Here is a 19,867-nt window from a genome sequence, read left to right as displayed (position 1 = left end):
AATAGAATGGAACTTCCATCGAAGAACAATACTTCCCGGAATGGAAATATAATTCTTTCCAGATATATTTGAATATAGATTTAATTGAAAAAATTTTTTTTCTCATAAATTATCATTAGCAATAAATGTATATTAGCAAGTGCTTTTGAGAAAATATATATTAAATATTTTCACCATATGGTCATAAAATATAAATAAAAGACACCATATATGAATTTTTTTTATTTATTTACTTTATTATTAAAAATTTAATATTTGCGAAAAACATTTTTTATATTAAAAGATAATACATATTGATTGAAAAAATTGTAGATTACTTTTATTTTTAGAATATTAATTAAATTTGTAACTATTTTTTACCCGATTATTAAGGAGTGGTTTTGTTTTTCGCACGTATCTTGTATATACAGAGTGTCCCACGGTGACCGCTTATTAGAAGTTTCTGGAGAACCAGGTACAATAGAAATCTGAAAATTGTTATTCCGCCATAACCGCCTGGAATATATCCGCTTAAAATACTTTCAGATTTGTGACACTTCCGGTTACACCGAAAGTTGACCTTATATGCCCTAAAATCGAATTTTCAAATGGAATGATGCTCCATTAATTTTTAGATAACGCGCTAAAGTCAATAATTCTGAGTATCTTTTGTAATAAAGTGAATCGCCTTAATCTTTAAGGTTCGCGTGATAAACGATCTCAAGTGCGAATTTAGGGTTCCATAAGCGAGAAAACTAAAAATTGGCGATAATTTTCCAAATCAGTTCAGTTTGAAAAAGGCTTTAAGGAAGAAGCCAATTTAATGGAGTGTTCTTAGATACTTAAATGCGTAGAAAATATATTTATTCTTTCAATCGTTTCTACGTTCGTTTTTCTCGATATCGGTGACAAATATGAATGTTAAGAATATTTTTATAGAAAATTTTACGCCTTTTCCTATAATTTTTTGGTCTATTTTGCATGTTTTTGGAGATATTTGCTGTTCAACTTTTTCAGAGACACAAAAGGAAGAGATCGTAGGTGGTCCCTAGGACCAATAAAACACACGATACAATGTGAAAATAATATTTATAACGAAAAAAATGATACAGAATATTTTAAATTTTTCCTATCTTAAGTTAGATTGACTGTCCACGGACACACTTAGGCTATAGAGCCCATTGTGATACCATATATGTGTTTTACCACCTTTCCGCTGATCATTTCATTTATCAGCTCCTCAATTTCAGAGGCTGAGTGCACCTTTTTCATGCATATACCATGCACTACACCAGCCCATCGCAACTATTAAATTAATTTTTTATTGCGACTGCGGGAATCGACCGCTACCCTGAGCATACCATTGCTCGATACTATCAAAGACCTTAGAAAATTCTTTAAACATAAATATTTCAAAGAAACAGTTGATTTTTATTTATTTCATTGTGATATAATAGCTTGCCTTTAAAATGTTTGTTTATATATTTTATTTGTAAAAAAGCACATGTTTTGCAGTAAAAATATAAAAATGAACACAAAAATTAAAGAGATAGTTCTAATAATTTTATATCATAATTTTATTTTTACGATATTTGTCGAACGAAATATATAAAATAAACGTATATATATATAAATGGTTTTTCAATTCAATAAAAGAAATATATATGTATTAAGAAGTATTTTTCAGTATATATCGTCTTTTTAACACGTCAATTATGAACAGTTCATTTAATATAAGAAATATTATTTCTTGTAATAGGTTTATACATACATATAGGTAGAGGTAAGAACTTAATTCAGACATATTGGCATTTTATTACATTCGTATACGTATGTGTTATGTTATTCCAATTGACTTATTTTCATTTATTAAAAAATATTATTGATTGATATGTGACAAATTATTTATTTATATACCATGTATATTTGTATTATATATCAAGGTATACTAAGTTTAGTCCCAAGTTTGTAACGGTTATAAATATTGATGCGCACAAAATTTTGGTATAGGTGTTCATAAAATCACACTAATTAGTTCATTTTCGGTTGTCTGTCTGTCTGTCCGTCTGTCTGTCTGTGTACACGATAACTCAAAAACGAAAAAAGATATCAAGCTGAAATTTTTGTAGTGTATTCAGTATATAAAAAGTGAGGTCGAGTTCGTAAATGAGCAACATAAGTCAATAGTCATCATTTAAACCGTAAGAGATAGAACAAAATTTTAAATGTAAAAAATGTTCCTTATAAACAACTTTTGTTTGAAATATTTTTTCGTAAACATCACTGTTTACCAGCGGGGGCGCAAATTAGGTGCAAAGTTTTTAGTATGTATTCTATGATAATATCAGTTACATGTGTGTGGCTTTCTAGGACATGTGTGTGGCTATATAGTGCCCACGTAAGATCTAAGAATAATTTAAAAAAATTATTTAGTTATAGTATTTTCATAAAGTTTACAGATAATTATTATCATTTAGGTATATTCATTATATGATAAATATGTTTGGGTTATAACTGATTGAATATTTGTGAATAAATCCAATTAAAATTCTAGCGTAGTTTTTTTTTTATCCAATTTGTGTTTTTTGAAAAAATATATATTATAGATATCTAGTACAGTAAAATTACATATAAAATTTCATCGACCGTAAAATATGATTATACACAGTTATGATAACACAGGCAAACATCCGATTGAAATTTTTTTTGAAACCCATTAATTTTGGGTCATTCTTTTCAGCTGCGATGTTAATATTTCGCTAGCTATCACTTATGTGCTTAATTCCGGGACTATTTTTGAAACCTATTAGAGCTAGGTAAATTTTGATCACAAATTTGAAAAGTATGGCCCAAATTTAGTAGGATTACATACTTCATTTACCAAAATTGGATAAAATTTGAATGTAATAGAGCAAAATTAAATTTTTTTGTTTTTGATGACGTCATAAAGTTCAAAATTTTGATTTTTTTGATAATACAGTCAAATTTTATCCGATCTTATTGAAATTTTCTTTAAAACCCACTAATTTTGGGTCATTCTTTTCAGCTGCGATGTCAGTTTTTCGCTAGCTATCACTTATGTGGCCAATTCCGGGACCAGGACTCCACATTCTTGAAACCTATTAAAGCTAGGTAAATTTTGACCACAAATTTGAAAAGTATGGCCCAAATTTAATAGGATTACATACTTCCTTTACCAAAATTGGATAAAATTTGGATGTGATAGAGAAAAATTAAATTTTATGGATTTTGATGACGTCATAAAGTTAAAAAATTTGATTTTTTGATAACACTGGCAAATTTGATCCGATCTTGTTGGAATTTTGTTTGAAACTCACTAATTTTGGGTCATTCTTTTCAGCTGCGATGTCAGTTTTTCACTAGCTATGACTTATGTGCTTAAATCTGGGACTGGGACTCCACTTTCTTGAAACCTATTAGAGCTAGGTTAATTTTGACCATAAATTTGAAAGATATGACCCAAGTTTAGTAGGACTATATACTTGGCTTAATGATAAACGCTTGGTTTTGCGGTTCGTAGCAAAACATGAATTTGATTGTACTAACTTAATATACTTATATTCATTCCATTGATTATTGTATTTGGGGTATAGTTATGTATTTCTGTTTGAACGGGCGCTACGGTTGCTTTATGTATCATCTGTAAATGCAATAAATATTCATGATAATAAACTAACATAACATCATAATAATTGCTAATAAATAATTTTCCAGCTGAGTTGATATTTTATTATAAATTATTTTACATATTGGTATAAAAATATAATTAACAAAATAGTAAATAAAATAATATTACAATACTATCATATACCAATTATATCTGTATTAAAATCATATTCATAAAATAATTGTATAATAATAATAATAATAATAGGTAAATAATATACAATTTTGTTTAGTAATTTCATAGTTTTATAAATAAATGAAAAGTTGACTTTTAAAGTTATTAATTAAATTAATTTCTGTCTTTTTTTTTATCTAAAACTTTAATTAACTGTAAAAAATATGTAGCGATTCACGAACTGAAAAAAAAATTATTTATACCAACCTATATGAGGTTGTCTCAACCTCATCGTAAGATCAAATATGGCGAATAGTGCCACGAATGTGAGACAACTGCCGTACGGGGTTGACTGGTGAAGTTGACTGTCTAACAAATTTTAAATATTGTTGTTTTGAAATGTAATATAATTTTAAACAATCTTGTTTCGATTGGTTCTACCACTTATTAATATTATAACAAAATACTTATGTGATTGTTACAACTACATGAACGGGTAAAAAAACTAAAAGGTTTATACCTGCTAATAGGTTTATTAAAAAAAATTAGATTTCTTCGACTCGGATTGGAACCAGCGGCATATGGATTACTATTGATTTTAGTGTCTACAGCTTAACCTAAAAAGATCAATAAGTTTATTTCAAACTTTCTGTAAGTTAGGAACAATAATCTTCATGTAGTTGGTTCAATCACATATGGACCAAATCCTCTCTTTAAAGCAAACACAGGGTAGCCACCGATTTACGCTAACTATGGAATTCCTCTCTGGCCGAGCTAGTATATATTTATTTGTCAAGCTTTACTGAAAACATCCGTAACTTTTCTAAACATAACACAAGCAGCAAGCAACAATTATGTTATTCTATTGTTTTCAAAAAGCACCCTGTATGCATTGCCGCGGCAAAACTAACATAAAATCATAAATTCAATGTAATGTTACCTTTATTAGGTTATTTTATCATCACATGAGCTATACATAAACCAAAAACATAGACAATGATGAGTTATGATTGTTATGAAAACAAAAAGCAAGGTACAAAAATAACAAATCTGCACTATATACAATTCACCAAGAGATCGATTGTAAGTTAATAGAATATTCGAATAACTTGATAACCTGAATATGTAGCAATAATTTCTTTTGTTTGAGTAAAACTTCCACAAACACGCGCCGATAAATAATATCAAGGAAATACATAGCAAAATAATAGCAAATCAGTAATTTTTCGCGAATTCAACGTAGATTATTTGAAGTGAAATTTGAATAAAGACCCCCGAACTAAAAAAGATGGGTTGTTATAAGTTTGACCGCTATGTGTGTGTGTGTCTGTTTGTCTGTCTGTCTGTGGCATCGTAACGCCTAAACGGATGAACCGGTTTTGATTTTTTTTGGTTTTGTTTGAAAGATTTCAGCTTTTCAAGTGCGAATATAGGGTTCCGTACCCAAAAAACTGAAAAATTTGCGATGATCTTCCAGATCGGCTCAGTTTGGAAAAAGCTTTAAGAAAAGCTTAAGCTTGTCGGGGGTTTTTTTAAATTTTGTAAATTTCATTTATTACTGAAATAAAAATATCTACTGAAAATCGAGTCGTGTACTGTAGCTTACCATTGTACCAAGGAGAATAGACTTTTTTTTAACAAGTTTCCAGCATTTTTCAAAAAATCTATTCGGCTGGGAAGTAGTGAAATAATCTGCAACACAAATGAACGCTATGTGCTTTCATCTCTCGATGAATAAAATATATATAATTATTCGAATTAAAATTATATTCAATAGGTAAACACACGTAGGTATGCTGATTAGTATTTTTTGGTAAAATTCAATCTCAATTCAATTAAAATGATTACACTGATATATTATATTTTTAAACAATTATGTCAATAAAATATCTATTATTATTCTAGCTGTACCCTGCTATGCTTCGTTGTGGTAGGTACATTAAGTTTGCATGAAAATAGATGAGAAGTTTATCAGCTAGTTAATTTTATTAAATTTGATAAAACTCCGATATAAAGGTTTACAAATTTAAAACGATTGTATTGATTTTCATGTGTATCTTGTTCGTGCGATTAAAAAGTTTCAAAACTGCGTAAAAGAGAACATACCACATACAATCGAAACATCGACACGAAGCCTTCTACGAAATATTAGTTCCCGAAAAAAGCCTTTTGTCTCCCCGATCATCAGATAATCATAAACCACAAATAATGTTTTTGTTAAATTACATCTACCTATTTAAATTAAGCACAATCGTTACCGAATTTTCGGTTTTTTTGTTCAGAACCATTCACAACTCACAGCAATTTAAATTAAAGCCATTAGTTGATTAAAGCAATTCAAACAAATGAAAAATAGATAATATCAAAAATTTATAAAATGGAAAAAAAATTTTGATATAATTAATGAAACAATTTATGTGGATAAATTGTTAAAATTTTATTTTTAAACTGCACTTCAGTTTTGTTATATCAAATTGAAAATTTTAATTAATATTTGATCAAACAATATTTATTATAATTAAAAAAACACACAATCGATGAAATACACAAACGTATTCAATATTTTAACCGATTTCAAAAAAGAAAGTTTTTAATTCTATGGAATATTATTACTGCAATCAATATAAATTTCGATTTTTGCCCCAATATCCTTGGTCAGTTTTTTGTATTTTATAAATACGTATTTCGACTACCAAGTAGTCATCATGAGTATGAATTAGCTAATCGTAATTACTCTTATTATGTATGTTATTCGTTGCTAATTTGGTGGCGGACTGCACATTGATATTTTCGTGTACCTACAACTTTTACTGTTCAAAGTATCTGTCAAATTGTAGTGTCAGTGACGCCAGCCAATCAGCTTCCTTCAGTTGATTAGTGCTTGGGCAATGAGCATGATCCTTATGCGAAAGTCTATTCGAGTATTTTTTTAGGTTTAAAATAATAAATTACAAATTAAACTCAAATTAAAAATTATAAATAAATCATGAAAGTATATAATCTTCTATCTGAAATTTTGGTTGAAAACAAACAAAAAATCTAAAAAATACCAAAATTTAGATTTGTGTTTTTTGTTCTGGTGTAATAAGAGTAAAATAAATACACTGAACAGTATTCTTATTTTGATCCGCACTGTAAGTGAAAAATATGAATAGAATAAAAATATTATTTATAATTTAACAAAAAGAGCATTATTTCTATTAAAAAAAAATAAAAATAAACATTTACTAAAATATGTATAATCATTCAGAATTAATAAATTAAATCCGAAAATAAGGTAAAAATATAATAAATAGGCCACCTATTCAATTGACCTATCTAAATTTCGTATAGTCTGGGCGTTGAGATACAATTTAAACAAATATATGCATGACAAATTGTGACGTTTACACTTGCCTTTTGGTTCGTTGATTGATTATAACTCTCGAATTCACTTTACTGCAGTTTTATCAGAAAAATCATACATTTTTTTTCTTAACTTTGAGCTTTTAGTGCCTTCAATAGTTTGTGAGATACGGACTGAAATCCACCCAAATATTGTGATATCTCAGAAACTCTGCATCCAATCATTAAATTAACCTGATTTTTATACTTTATGGATCAAAATAACCCCATCCAACGAGTTTCATTTAACTACAAACAAAAATTTTTTTTGCGTTTTTCTCGATTTTTTAAAGAGGTACCCCTTTAAAAAATTGCAAAGAAGTCGAAGATTTTTTTTTAATCTCCAATTTCGATAAAACTCAGTATAAAAGGTAATTTTGATACGGACTTAAATCGATCCAAATATACGATAGCCTCAGAAACTCTACATTGTATCTTATTATAGGTGAAATAATTTTTAAAATCGGTTTAGTAGTTAATTAAAAAATGACGAATTTTCCTCAAATTTAATGTTATTTATGTTTGTGGATTATTCCAAATGATTAATTAGAATCTGATAGGTATTCTGGGAATAAAATAATATGACATTTTATCGATAACCTCTAGACTATGTACCATAACTATTCACAATATAAAAGAAAAGTCAACAAACAATATAATTGATTATATGAACAAGAAAACATGAAAAGAAATTAATAAGATCTGTAAGAGATATTACTTCTCTTATATCTAATAACAAATTCAACAAACAGAGCAAATATTTAAGGGAGACGAAGAATAGGTAAGAATCAGCACAGCATTCAGCAATACTATTACTAAAAGAGATGATAAATGATTTATCAGATTATATATCTTATAGAGTGATTCATTTTAATCAACACAGGAATTTCTCATCTTAAAGGTGCACTTTTGCTTTAAAATTTTGTTACATTATTGCATTCCACTACTTTTGAAAAAGTACTTCAAAATGTTGATTTTGCTAATAATAAGCCACCAAAACTTTATTTCGGATAAATACTCACGCTTTCTTGCCAAAAACTTAAATTAAATTTTAAACCTTTTTTAAACTGTCAAAAACGCGGTCATCCAATTTGATGACGTAATATCGGTATCATTATACGAAATAACACAAATAACTTTGACAGATATATTCATAGACATCTGATTATAATAAATATAAATACTTATTATCTATGGATATATTATACCCAGCTGTCTACACTGAACTAACTGATGGTCTATTTCTCATACCGATATGACATCACAGCAAGGCTTGCCCGCGTTTTAGGTCACGTGATATACAGTTTAAAAAATTACGAATATTAATTTTAATATTTTAAAAGAAAAATGTGCTTTTATGACTCGAAATCAGAATGTTTAAGTATATTTTTACATAAATTGTAACTTTTTTCAAATTTCATGATTTATTTTTGACTAACTATAATACCCTATTGAATGAACGCTTTTATCGTAAATAGAGATAACTTTATTTATTTAAATAGAGACCTACATTTTTTTTTCTAGGCTTCGATTTCCTTTAAGTTCTTTTTTGTTGGGAAATTTTCTGCAGTTGATATCTGCGATATAAATAACTTTATATCGGGAAAATACTTCCACTCCAAATAAACTTTTTGGGTATGGGACCTTTTTAAAAACATACACCTCTTAGCCGAGAAATTCCCAGCTCAATTAAAATGTACTATAGCTTTATATGTTTTAACTTTTTTTGTAAAATAATTTTTTGGATTTTGAACTTAGTCTCAAGTTAAATGTAGCATTCTGTAGGTTATGTATATAACTGTATAGCATGTGTGTTTGTACCATCTAGGCATATACATATCTGTAGTATGACAGAATACATCCGTTTAGTAATGCATCTAAGCGAGAGGTATTATATACATGTGTTGAACGCTTAGAGAGTGGGACTTTTTTAGTTACAGATAACTGGTAAATATGCAACAAATTTCCCACTCTCTGCATGCATACAACAGAAAGTCTGTCGTATCGAATCTGTAGTCTTACAACAAATGTATATAATACCTCTCGCTTAGATTCATTACTAAATGGATGTATTCTGTCATAATACAGATATGTATATGCCTAGATGGTACAAACACACATGGTATATGAGGTAATAATAATCGTATAGGAGGATCAAAATAGTACAAAAGCCCACCAACTGGTAGTTGTAAAAGTATAGTAAAAGTAGTTTTGAACGATATGTGAACCATACATTCCACGCTTTTAATTAAATATCGTTATTTTCTTTCAAAACCTTAACTATAAAACCGCTTGGAATATACTGCGCCACTTTATTAAATGAATAAAATTTTTACACAAAACTTTATCTAAATTTCAAAGAGCTGTATCTTCGAGAAAAATCATTGAATTCGGAACCTTAATAGCTCATTTGAAAACTTGTACTTTCTAGTTTTGAAAGATTGAATGGGTGGAAAATGTTACCCCTTAATTTTATATAAAATTTAGAAATAAAAAAAATTTTATCTATAATTTCTTCCAGTATTTCAGGAATTATGAGAATTTCTCTCACCACGAGAGTAATGCTGTTAGCAAAAACATTGAAATTTTCGAGCTGTTCGTGTACATTCATTAGTTTAGTATAAGTCGTACTCAGTAAATTAAAAAAACATGTGATAGAAATATGATGAAATTAGTTAAAATGAATTAAATTATTTTTCTGTTTTATAAAATTATGTATTGTATTATTGTAACGCGTGAGCCAATCTTTCATCATGATATTATTATCTCATAAAATTTTACGGATATCCAAATATTTACATTCCTTTCAACATTGCTATAAATAACTTTTCCTATAGTTATTGTCTTTTGGTATATATGATTCTGCAACACACTCACAAAACACAGTTGGTACTGCTTCTGCTGCACAAAGTATTGAATAACATATGATTTATCACGTTGGCAATTCTTCGAGATGGTGCCTTTTTATAACTCATTCTATCACTTTACACTTATAATAAAATGTTCTTCTTCGAACAATCAAAAACATATGAAATATTGCTTACATGCTCCAAGAAAAATAAATTCAAAAAGTGAAGAGTATGTGTGTGTTCTTCGTCTTCCGCTGTTGTTGTTCCTCCTTTACCTTTTCCCTACTCAGCCTTACAAATATTATTTTATGTGTGCATGCTTTTCTTGTCTTGTTTTTATATTACAAATACTTTTATGAAAATATTTTTTATTGATCATTTGTTAACAAAAAACAAAAAATTATTACTTCTTTGTTTTTTTTTTTTTTCCAAATAAAGAAATATTTCATAAAAATATTTTGTTGATACGGAAAAATATTGTTTGTTCAAATCGATGTTTATAGATCATTCAAAAATATCATCAAATTCAATTGAATTGTATTTATGTAAGGAATACTTTAAAGACTTCGAATTTCTAATCTAGGATAGTCAAAGCATACCATATAGATATAAAAAGAAGTTAATGTAACAAATTTTGTCTACAAAAATTTTTGACTTTAAAAGAATATATCAAGGTATACTAAGTTTAGCCCCAAGTTTATAACGCTTAAAAATATTAATACTACGAACAAAATAAGTGTTCATTAAATCATCTAATTAGTAATTTTCTGGTTGTTGTCCATCTGTCCAGCACGATAACTCGTAAACGAAAAGAGGTTAGGTTAGGCTAAGTTCGAGTGGCGATCCTGGGGTAGGACACACTTAGACCATAGGGTCCATTGTGATACCGAAAAAGGATTGGCCAATCCCTGGCCACTACTCGACGACCTGTTGGAGCTGTTTGAGAATAACAAGTGTGCTTTGACGTCGACATACTTTATGCCGGAGAAGTCGTCAAAGAGAGACTGGTTCAAGTAAGTCCACATCCTCATGGTAAGAGCTGGACATTGACAGAAAAGATGAGGCATTGTTTCCTCCTCTTTGCCATTGTGATATCTCTTACAGTAGTCGTGGTACACTGTCAGGCCCAGGCTTTCAAACGAAAAGAGATATCAAGCTGTAATTTTTATAGCGTGCTTAGGACGTAACAGTGAGGGCAAGTTCGTAAATGAGCAACATTTTAAAGTAAAAAAAGCTCCTTATAAAAAAAAATAAACAACTTTTGTTTGATAAATTTTTTTCGTAAACATCTCTGTTTATCCTTGAAGGCGTAAATTAGGTTAGAACAAATAGAGTATGTATACATGTAATTATATCAAGTATACATATTTTGTATATATGTATATGTTTGTTTATTACTATGTAAACTGAAGAAGTGAGAAGAAAGATACTCTTATTACTTTGTATGTAAGAGTGGCTATTTTTCTTTATATACATGACGTAATAAAACAAAAAATTGCGTAATCAACGTAAATTGTTTTTATCTAACGGTTTACAAGCCCCAATTGACTCATGTTGCTAATATACGAGATTTCCCACACTTTTTACATTCTGAGTAAGATAAAAAAATTTCAGATTGATATCACTTTTCATTTTTGGTCTTTTAAACGATTGCAAATTTTCAAATCAATTGCAATCTACAAGTTGAGGAAAATTACGTTGAAAAAGTCTGTTACATTCATACAAACAGATCAAGCTTATAAATAAAAATGTGTTAATAAGGGAAGATGTTTTTGAAAAGAAGATGTTTTTGAATAGCTTATATGCCAAAGCAAAGCTATATAGTTTATATATTTATCACGCATATGTTTTCATATCATTGTGATGCTGATTCTTGACTTGTGTTTGGTATGTCTGTTTTACGTTTCTCATTCTCTCAACCCTTTCTACTTAATGCTAAATTGTTATCTTTTGCTCTTACAATTTTTTTTCATATTATATATGATATTATATAAAACATTTATAGTCCTTATAAACAAGTATCTATGCTGTATTTTTCTTGATATATAAACTCAATAAAATTCTTTAGTTTAATAAATATTTGTTTGATGATTAGATCGGGAGCTTTTCTTTTATTTATTATTCGTTTTATATGGTTATTTATGTGTTTATAACTCGAATCTCTATCTCTATTATATTATAAATGCGAAAGTAAGTATGTTTGTTTGTTAGTTAGTTTGTTTGTTTGTTACGCTTTCACGCTAAAACTAGCGAATGGTTTTTAATAAAACTATACAGCAATATAGCTGATATATCAGAATAACACATGAGATATAATTTATAAAGATATATTTACAAAAAAAAAATAAAAAATGAATTTAATTTGATATTACCATAAATTACAGATTTCTGTAAAAATAGTCCATATAAAATATTTCACGGCCATCTTTTCTGATATACTCAATGAATAATTACTATTATACAATAAAAAAATAGAAAACCATACATATATTTTACCTGTGTAAAACAATCCTTACCATTATTTCGAGTGCTATAGAAAGGAGATAAGCGAGAGCAATTTTTACTTTTAAACCCAGTGGGTGTAAGTGGTTGGGTATCACTCTAGTATACATATAAACGTTTTATGTAAGAGTAAGACAGTATTATTATTAGTCAGTACGCTCTCATGGTGAAGCAAAATTTTTTTGTCTGTTCTTTGGTGGATTGATTAAGATAACTCTTTCTGATAAGATGATTTCTTAATCCGTCAGCACTCGCGCTTTAATTATTTTAATCAAGCTCGATAAAAAAACATAAATACTTAATTTTTATTTTTCGAATGGTATTCGTTGTGTGCGTAGTCATGGTAGGGACAATAAAATCGATGCCAGCGCTTCCAGTGAAAAATTTTGGCGTTAAAGGGGGCTGTTATTACTAATTTGCAGTTCTTTACATGTTAATGTTATAGAAATGTAAAATTAAAATTATTTTAAAACACGAATTAATTAAACTTAATGCATTAAAAATTGTGAAAATAAGAAATCAAATTGCACAAATATTATTTTTCAAATGTAAATTATCATAATTATTTATTTAAATTTGTGAAACAATAATATCAAATTTTCAATGTAAGTCTTAAATGCAATCCATACAATTATATATGCATCCATACAATTCTATAATTAAAGTAGTGTATCGTTACCATGGAAACGAAACTCACGCACGGAACGAATACGTGGTTGAAACTTTTTTTATCTTCATAGAATTTGATCTATTTTCGAACTATGAATTTTTAAGATTTTTCAACCTATCTACAATTTTAAACAAATGAAAACAAACAATTAACTGAGTTAATTGTTGAAATACCTTGTATAGAAAGTGTTGAACATCTGTGCTTTTAATAAGTAATTAAAAACGATTAATCTTTTATTGCTTGAATTATTTAAATTTCCAGTATAATGTTTATTAGAATGATCTAGATTAATAACAAAATGATAATTGTTTATAGAAATCAATTTTATGAACTTTTACAAGTCATATCAATTAACCGATGACATACGAATTCATTAATTATTATTATTGTTCCATATTGATGTTTGTTGTTTGTTTATGTAGAAACGTTATAAATTGCTATTGAATAAGGGTACAAACTTTGACCTTAAAACTCTGATATTCTTTATCTTTTCGATATTTCGATAAACAAATGTATAAATACAAAGGTCGAAAAAAATTTTTATTTATCTCCAATTTCGACAGAAATAAGTATATAAGGTAATTTTGACCCAAAAAGTAAAAAAATCGGGTGTATTTGTTGATTGGTCGAATAGTTTTTCAGATACGGACTAAAATCGATCCAAACATTGCGATATCTCAGAAACTATGCATTCAATCATTAAATTAACCGGTTTTTTATACTTTTTGGTTCAAAATTACCCCATCCAGCGAGTTTCATCAAATTCCAAAGGAAAAATTTTTTTTCGTATTTCTCGATTTTTACAAAGGGATTTTTACCCCTTAAAAAAATTGCAAATAATCGAAAAAAAATTTGTTATCTCCCATTTCGATAAAACTCAGTATATAAGGTAATTTTGACCCAAAAAGTACAAAAATCGGGTGCATTTGCTGATAGGTCGAATAGTTTTTGAGTTTTTCCAAAACAAAAATTTTTTTGCACAAAATTGCATGAATTTTTATGGTAAATTATGATCGATCTTTTATGGCTGGGGCCCAAGATGTAAGAATAATATGATATTATAAAATTAACGAGGTTTTATGTACATAAAATAGAAAATAGAATGTCAATAAACTACTGTTTTCATTTGATGATTATTATATTATAGAAACCATAAACATTATTTACTTATTTTGGTAAATATAAAATATTCTTTATTCCTTAGAATATTAATTTCTATTCAAAACCAAACATATATATACTGAATGGCTTAGTGTGGAGAGATTATTTATCATAATTTTTTTTGCATTCCCTTTACATTCCATCCTGTTTCAGTTTTATTTCAGAAATTAGACATATAATTTTTAGTAAGTTAATTAATTACGCTGGTAAATGCTTACAAAAAGTAACTAAAATCGTGAAAAAGAATGTACAACTGCTTTTTTGGTATGCTATTTGAACCCCCTAAGGAGTTAGGAAACTACGTTGTGCTAAAAAAAAAAGGTAAAATTTGTTCACTTAATATGCAGGTAGTTTCACACTCTCCAAAGGGATCCAAAAAAGCAGCTTTATATCGCCTTCACGCTGACAGTTGTATTTTTTAGAAAACTTGTTTTTTTCATAACTTTTTCATAAAGGTCGCTAGTTTAAGTTACCTAAAAATTTTCAACTCTCTGCCTTTTGTATTTTTGGAGAAAATAGACACCAAAGTTTTTCTTTAATTTGACCTCTCGCGAGAAAACAATGATGCTTACGAAAAATTGTTTTAAACAAAAGTTTAATTTTTTATACGGAACATTTTTTACATTTAAACTTTTGTTCTATCTATAACAGATTAACATAAACAAAACTCAAAATCTTTCTGAAATCCATGTAAATTTTTCAAGCATCATATGCCAAAAACTATTAGAGTCATATGGAACTTTATTGTCAAAAACTAATAATTTTTTGTATTAAACTGCAAAAACTGAAAAAAGTCCGAAAATTTTTCAATTTTTTACGGATTACGCAGGTATCGCTGTTGTATGACTGTTTTGTTCGAATGGGGTCATTAAGGTACACCCCATAAACAACTTTTCAACGTATATGTTCTTTGGGAATAACAATAAATATAATCGTATCACAAATTTATACAAATCGAAATTATTTAAAAAAAACTTAATTCCATAGTGAATATATTAGAATAAACATACTCGAAGGATATTACTAGTATTTAGGACGATTATTTTGTATTGTGAAGCAATTAAGGGTTCGTAAGATATAATTTTTTCCAAATTTGTAAATTTACTAAGAAATAATAAAAATCGAATATTAAATATGGTACATTTGGTCAATAATTATCGAAACAATATCGAAAATCTACAACCTGACGAGAGACAAAGACATTGTAATATTGGACAAAGACAGTTTTAGAATAATGGCCAAGAATTCTTATTCATAGCACTTTAAAAATTCTTCTCTTTTTCTTCGTGTCAATATAATAGTTTTGGTAGAATTTTTCCAACGACCAAATTTAAACAATTTTCAGGAAATATATAATTTCCCTACATACTCGCTTACTATTTATTTTCCATAACCTAATAAAAAGATGTTTTCTTTTTTCGGCAGATTCATAAATATCAATATTATAAATAAGGCAGTTATAGAGAATATTTATTTTTTAATATTCCTTTGAGATATTTACGATATATCTTTCATTTTAGTATTATGACGAAAAAGATTTATTGGTTTTTTTTTTAATATGATTTAAATTTTTTTTACTCTTACCTTAAAAATTATGATATATTAAATTTTCTTTGTATATTTTTTTGTAGGTATATATTAACCTGTTTTGTCGAAATTTGGCAGTAGCTTACAAATACAAGTTAATTAATAACTGATGAATTTCGTTAAGCTTTAACATTCGCTAACGATTATGATTGATTATTTTTAAAAGTAAACTACTCTATTCTATTCTACATTTTGATTTCATAATAAAATTGTATTCTCTATAAAATATGAATCTGACATTCAGCGTTTAATAATGTTCACTTAGTAAAATTTAATTATTTTTAATGATTTGAGTACAAAAATAAAATTGAACAAATAAAACGAAGGTTAATCATGCAATTGAATGAATTGAAATATAATTGACCTATTTTTACGAGGATTATACAGAATGTGTCATGGAGAACGTATCCAATGCTACAATTTCACTTTTTTCATACTGTTTTAAGTCATTTTCAAACGATAGCATATATTATTGACGAGAAGAACCTTTGTTAATTATATATTTTAATTTTTAGAATATTTCGATTAATCAGACAACTTTTTCATTCATTTCAATCAGACAAGTACTGAGTGAAAGAGAATAAGTAGATACGAATTATAAATCTGGTAAAATTTTGGTAAAAAGCTTGTCCTTTACATTAAGAATCAACTTTTAGTTTATTAAAAAAAATCCATCAATCGATTAGTTTAAAAAAAAAAAAAAAAACTACTAATTAAAACATTGGATTATTTAAAACAAATGAACTGTCTAATTAATTATTTATAAATTTATTTAGCTTTATGTGTAGCTTTATTAATAAAAACAACATTAAAATTAACATGCTCGTGAATTGAATAGTTTACGGGTTTATAATTAATAATATTTCATTTATTTACTACAAATAAACTATCAAATAAATTATAATGAATCAAGTGAGAACAAACAATGGACCGAGTTAATTGCTGAAACACTATGTATAGACAGTTTTTTGAATACGCAATCGTTTATTTTTTACGTCATGTAAATAAAACATATAGTTACTCTTACACACAAAGTAATAAGAGTATATTTCTTCTCACTTCATCAGCTGACATAGTAATAAACAAACACATACATATATACTTAATTCATGAATACTCAATGCAATGTAATACATGTATACATACTATATTTGTTCTAACCTAATTTGCTCCCTAATGAGTAAACAGTGATATTTTTCCGTAGATAGCGTGTTTGATTAAATGCATTAATGTAATAGCACCAGCTTCAAATTGAATAAAAAAAACTTTTAACAAAAAGAAAACCGACTTCAAAAGGAACACTTTTCCAAAATATATTAAAATGCACTAAAAAGTAAAAAAATAACGATAATATAATGTAGTTAAAATTATTGTTATTTTTGGAGTCGGTGTCAGAGTTATTCGTCCTCTTGTCGTGCATTAATGCAAATTTGAGACTTTTATGGTTTTCTCATGAATGCCGTTATCAGAACTCGACCAAAAAGAAATGGGACCAAACGGGAAGCACCAGCTTTCAAACAGATAAAAAATCATCAAAATCGGTTTACCCAGTCAAAAGTTCTGAAGTCACAAGCATTAAAAAAAAATAATACAGTCGAATTGATAACCTCCTCCGTTTTTGTTTGAAGTCGGTTTAAAAGAATCATCAAAATTGGTTCACCCAAACGAAAGTTGAGAATAAATTATTAAAATTTTTTTGTTTTTGCTACAGTTGGCAATACTCACTTTCTTTTCTATTTTGACATATGTTTAACTTCAGACGGTCAAGCGCAATTAATTATTCCAAAAGTAGCAAACATTAAAAAAATACAGTCGAATTGAAAACCTCCTTCTTTTTTGTTCGAAAATCATACGATCCGGTATAAATAATAGATAAATTTAATAAATAATAGATAAATTAAAAAACCCAGATAAATGAAAATTAACCCGTGGAAATTCAGGAGAAAAAATTAAACTAATTTTCATTTTGTTTATTTCTTTCTAGTCTATACAAGACTGATAAATGGTGCGCCACAACAACATAACCAACACCATCAAGGATGTGGACACGAGGAATTGGTACAATGTGCACAACGTTTACATATTTTATCGGATAGTACTGAATTAACATTTGTTTCATCAAAAGCTGAATTGGATAAAGTGTGTCCGTAAGTACCTTTTACCTACTGGAGTAAATCTAAGCAAAAAAGGCTGTTATATGGATTAAAAGTTCGAGCAACGAAACTTTGGGGTTTTTCTTTTCACATCAAAATAAGTATTTTTTGAAATTTTTTACTTTCCCGGAGTGGTGCAACATGTTAAAAAAACAAAATGGCGTCAAAAATGAAATTTTTTTCAGAAATTTTATCATTTTTATTTTATATTCGCAAAAGGAGGCATCGGTGCATATCCAAATTTGGTAGGTTTGTAGTCCATGTTAAGAACTACTCCTCATAATTTTTTGGTGGGGTTTCGTCCCTTCCCCTCCCAGTTATATATATATGTATACATACATATGGTAAAACAGTTCATTTGACTATAACTTGAAAAATATTCGATTGATTTTAATGAAACTAATATCAATAATAGGTTGGCTGATAAGTCCCCGGTCTGACACATAGATGGCGTCGCTAGTATTAAATGCATATTATTTTTATATAGTACCAACCTTCAAATGATTCGTGTCAAAATTTGACGTCTGTAAGTCAATTAGTTTGTGAGATAGAGCGTCTTTTGTGAAGCAACTTTTGTTATTGTGAAAAAAATGGAAAAAATGGAATTTCGTGTTTTGATAAAATACTGTTTTCTGAAGGGAAAAAATACAGTGGAAGCAAAAACTTGGCTTGATAATGAGTTTCCGGACTCTGTATTTTTTCCCTTCAGAAAACAGTATTTTATCAAAACACGAAATTCCATTTTTTCCATTTTTTTCACAATAACAAAAGTTGCTTCACAAAAGACGCTCTATCTCACAAACTAATTGACTTACAGACGTCAAATTTTGACACGAATCATTTGAAGGTTGGTACTATATAAAAATAATATGCATTTAATACTAGCGACGCCATCTATGTGTCAGACCGGGGACTTATCAGTGTTAGTAGGTTTTATTACTTACAACTTTCGGTTAAAATTTTAGCAAAATCCGTTAAATAGTTCGGCCAAAATTTCCAATTTAGGAAATTGTTTAAAATGGCTGCCATTTTATGCCATTTTGTCCTACGAGGTTAAATTTTTTTTTAAATTGTAGCATTTTTTATTATCTTTCGATTTTATAATAAGTGGCTTACCCGTAAAATGACTCCTTGATCCATATTTTTGCGAAAAACGGAAAATTTAACACTTTCTGGAAATAATTGTTTGGGGGGTGTATGGACTGGCTTTGGGGGGTGTTTTTTGCTTTGGCATGAGAAAACTATATTTAAAAGAGGTCTATATGGTTTAAAGCAAAATTTTTAAGTTTTAACCCCCGTGCTGTAAGGGGGAAGGGGTGTATGAAATAAATGTATCTTAAAAGATTTTAAAAAGAGGTCAAAATAGTTTAAAATGCTAAAGTAACCCAAAATTTTAGATGTTTTAATTAATATAGCACTTTTTACAACATCCACCCCTTCCCATCCCGCTTTCGTATTTTTTGCAAATTCAAAATTTTTATGACGTATAAAGGGGTTTTGGGGGTCGCTGATCACGATTTTTTGGCCCAAATAAGTACACCCCCTAAAAATATTACAATTGTTTTTGATAATCTATTGCAAAATTCGAGATCAGCGACCCCAAAAACCCCTTTATACGTCATAAAAATTTTGAATTTGCAAAAAATATGAAAGCGGGAGGGGAAGGGGTGGATGTTGTAAAAAGTGCTATATTAATTAAAACATCTAAAATTTTGGGTTACTTTAGCATTTTAAACTATTTTGACCTCTTTTTAAAATCTTTTAAGATACATTTATTTCA

General features: G+C 28.1%; 1 protein-coding gene across 1 annotated transcript in view; it reads left to right on the top strand.

Annotated features, from left to right (window-relative positions):
* Positions 1-19,867, top strand: part of LOC123296842 — a 389,524-nt gene that overhangs the window by 246,153 nt on the left and 123,504 nt on the right. Inside the window, exon 2 of the mRNA XM_044878515.1 lies at positions 17,919-18,081. Within this exon, the coding sequence (XP_044734450.1) occupies positions 17,919-18,081 (163 nt within the window). The remainder of the gene's footprint in view (positions 1-17,918; positions 18,082-19,867) is intronic.

This window comes from Chrysoperla carnea, chromosome 3 (assembly GCF_905475395.1).
Source record: "Chrysoperla carnea chromosome 3, inChrCarn1.1, whole genome shotgun sequence".
NCBI lineage: Eukaryota > Metazoa > Arthropoda > Insecta > Neuroptera > Chrysopidae > Chrysoperla > Chrysoperla carnea.
The sequence above is the reverse complement of the archived record's forward strand: the minus strand, read 5'-3'. Positions and strand labels throughout refer to the sequence as shown.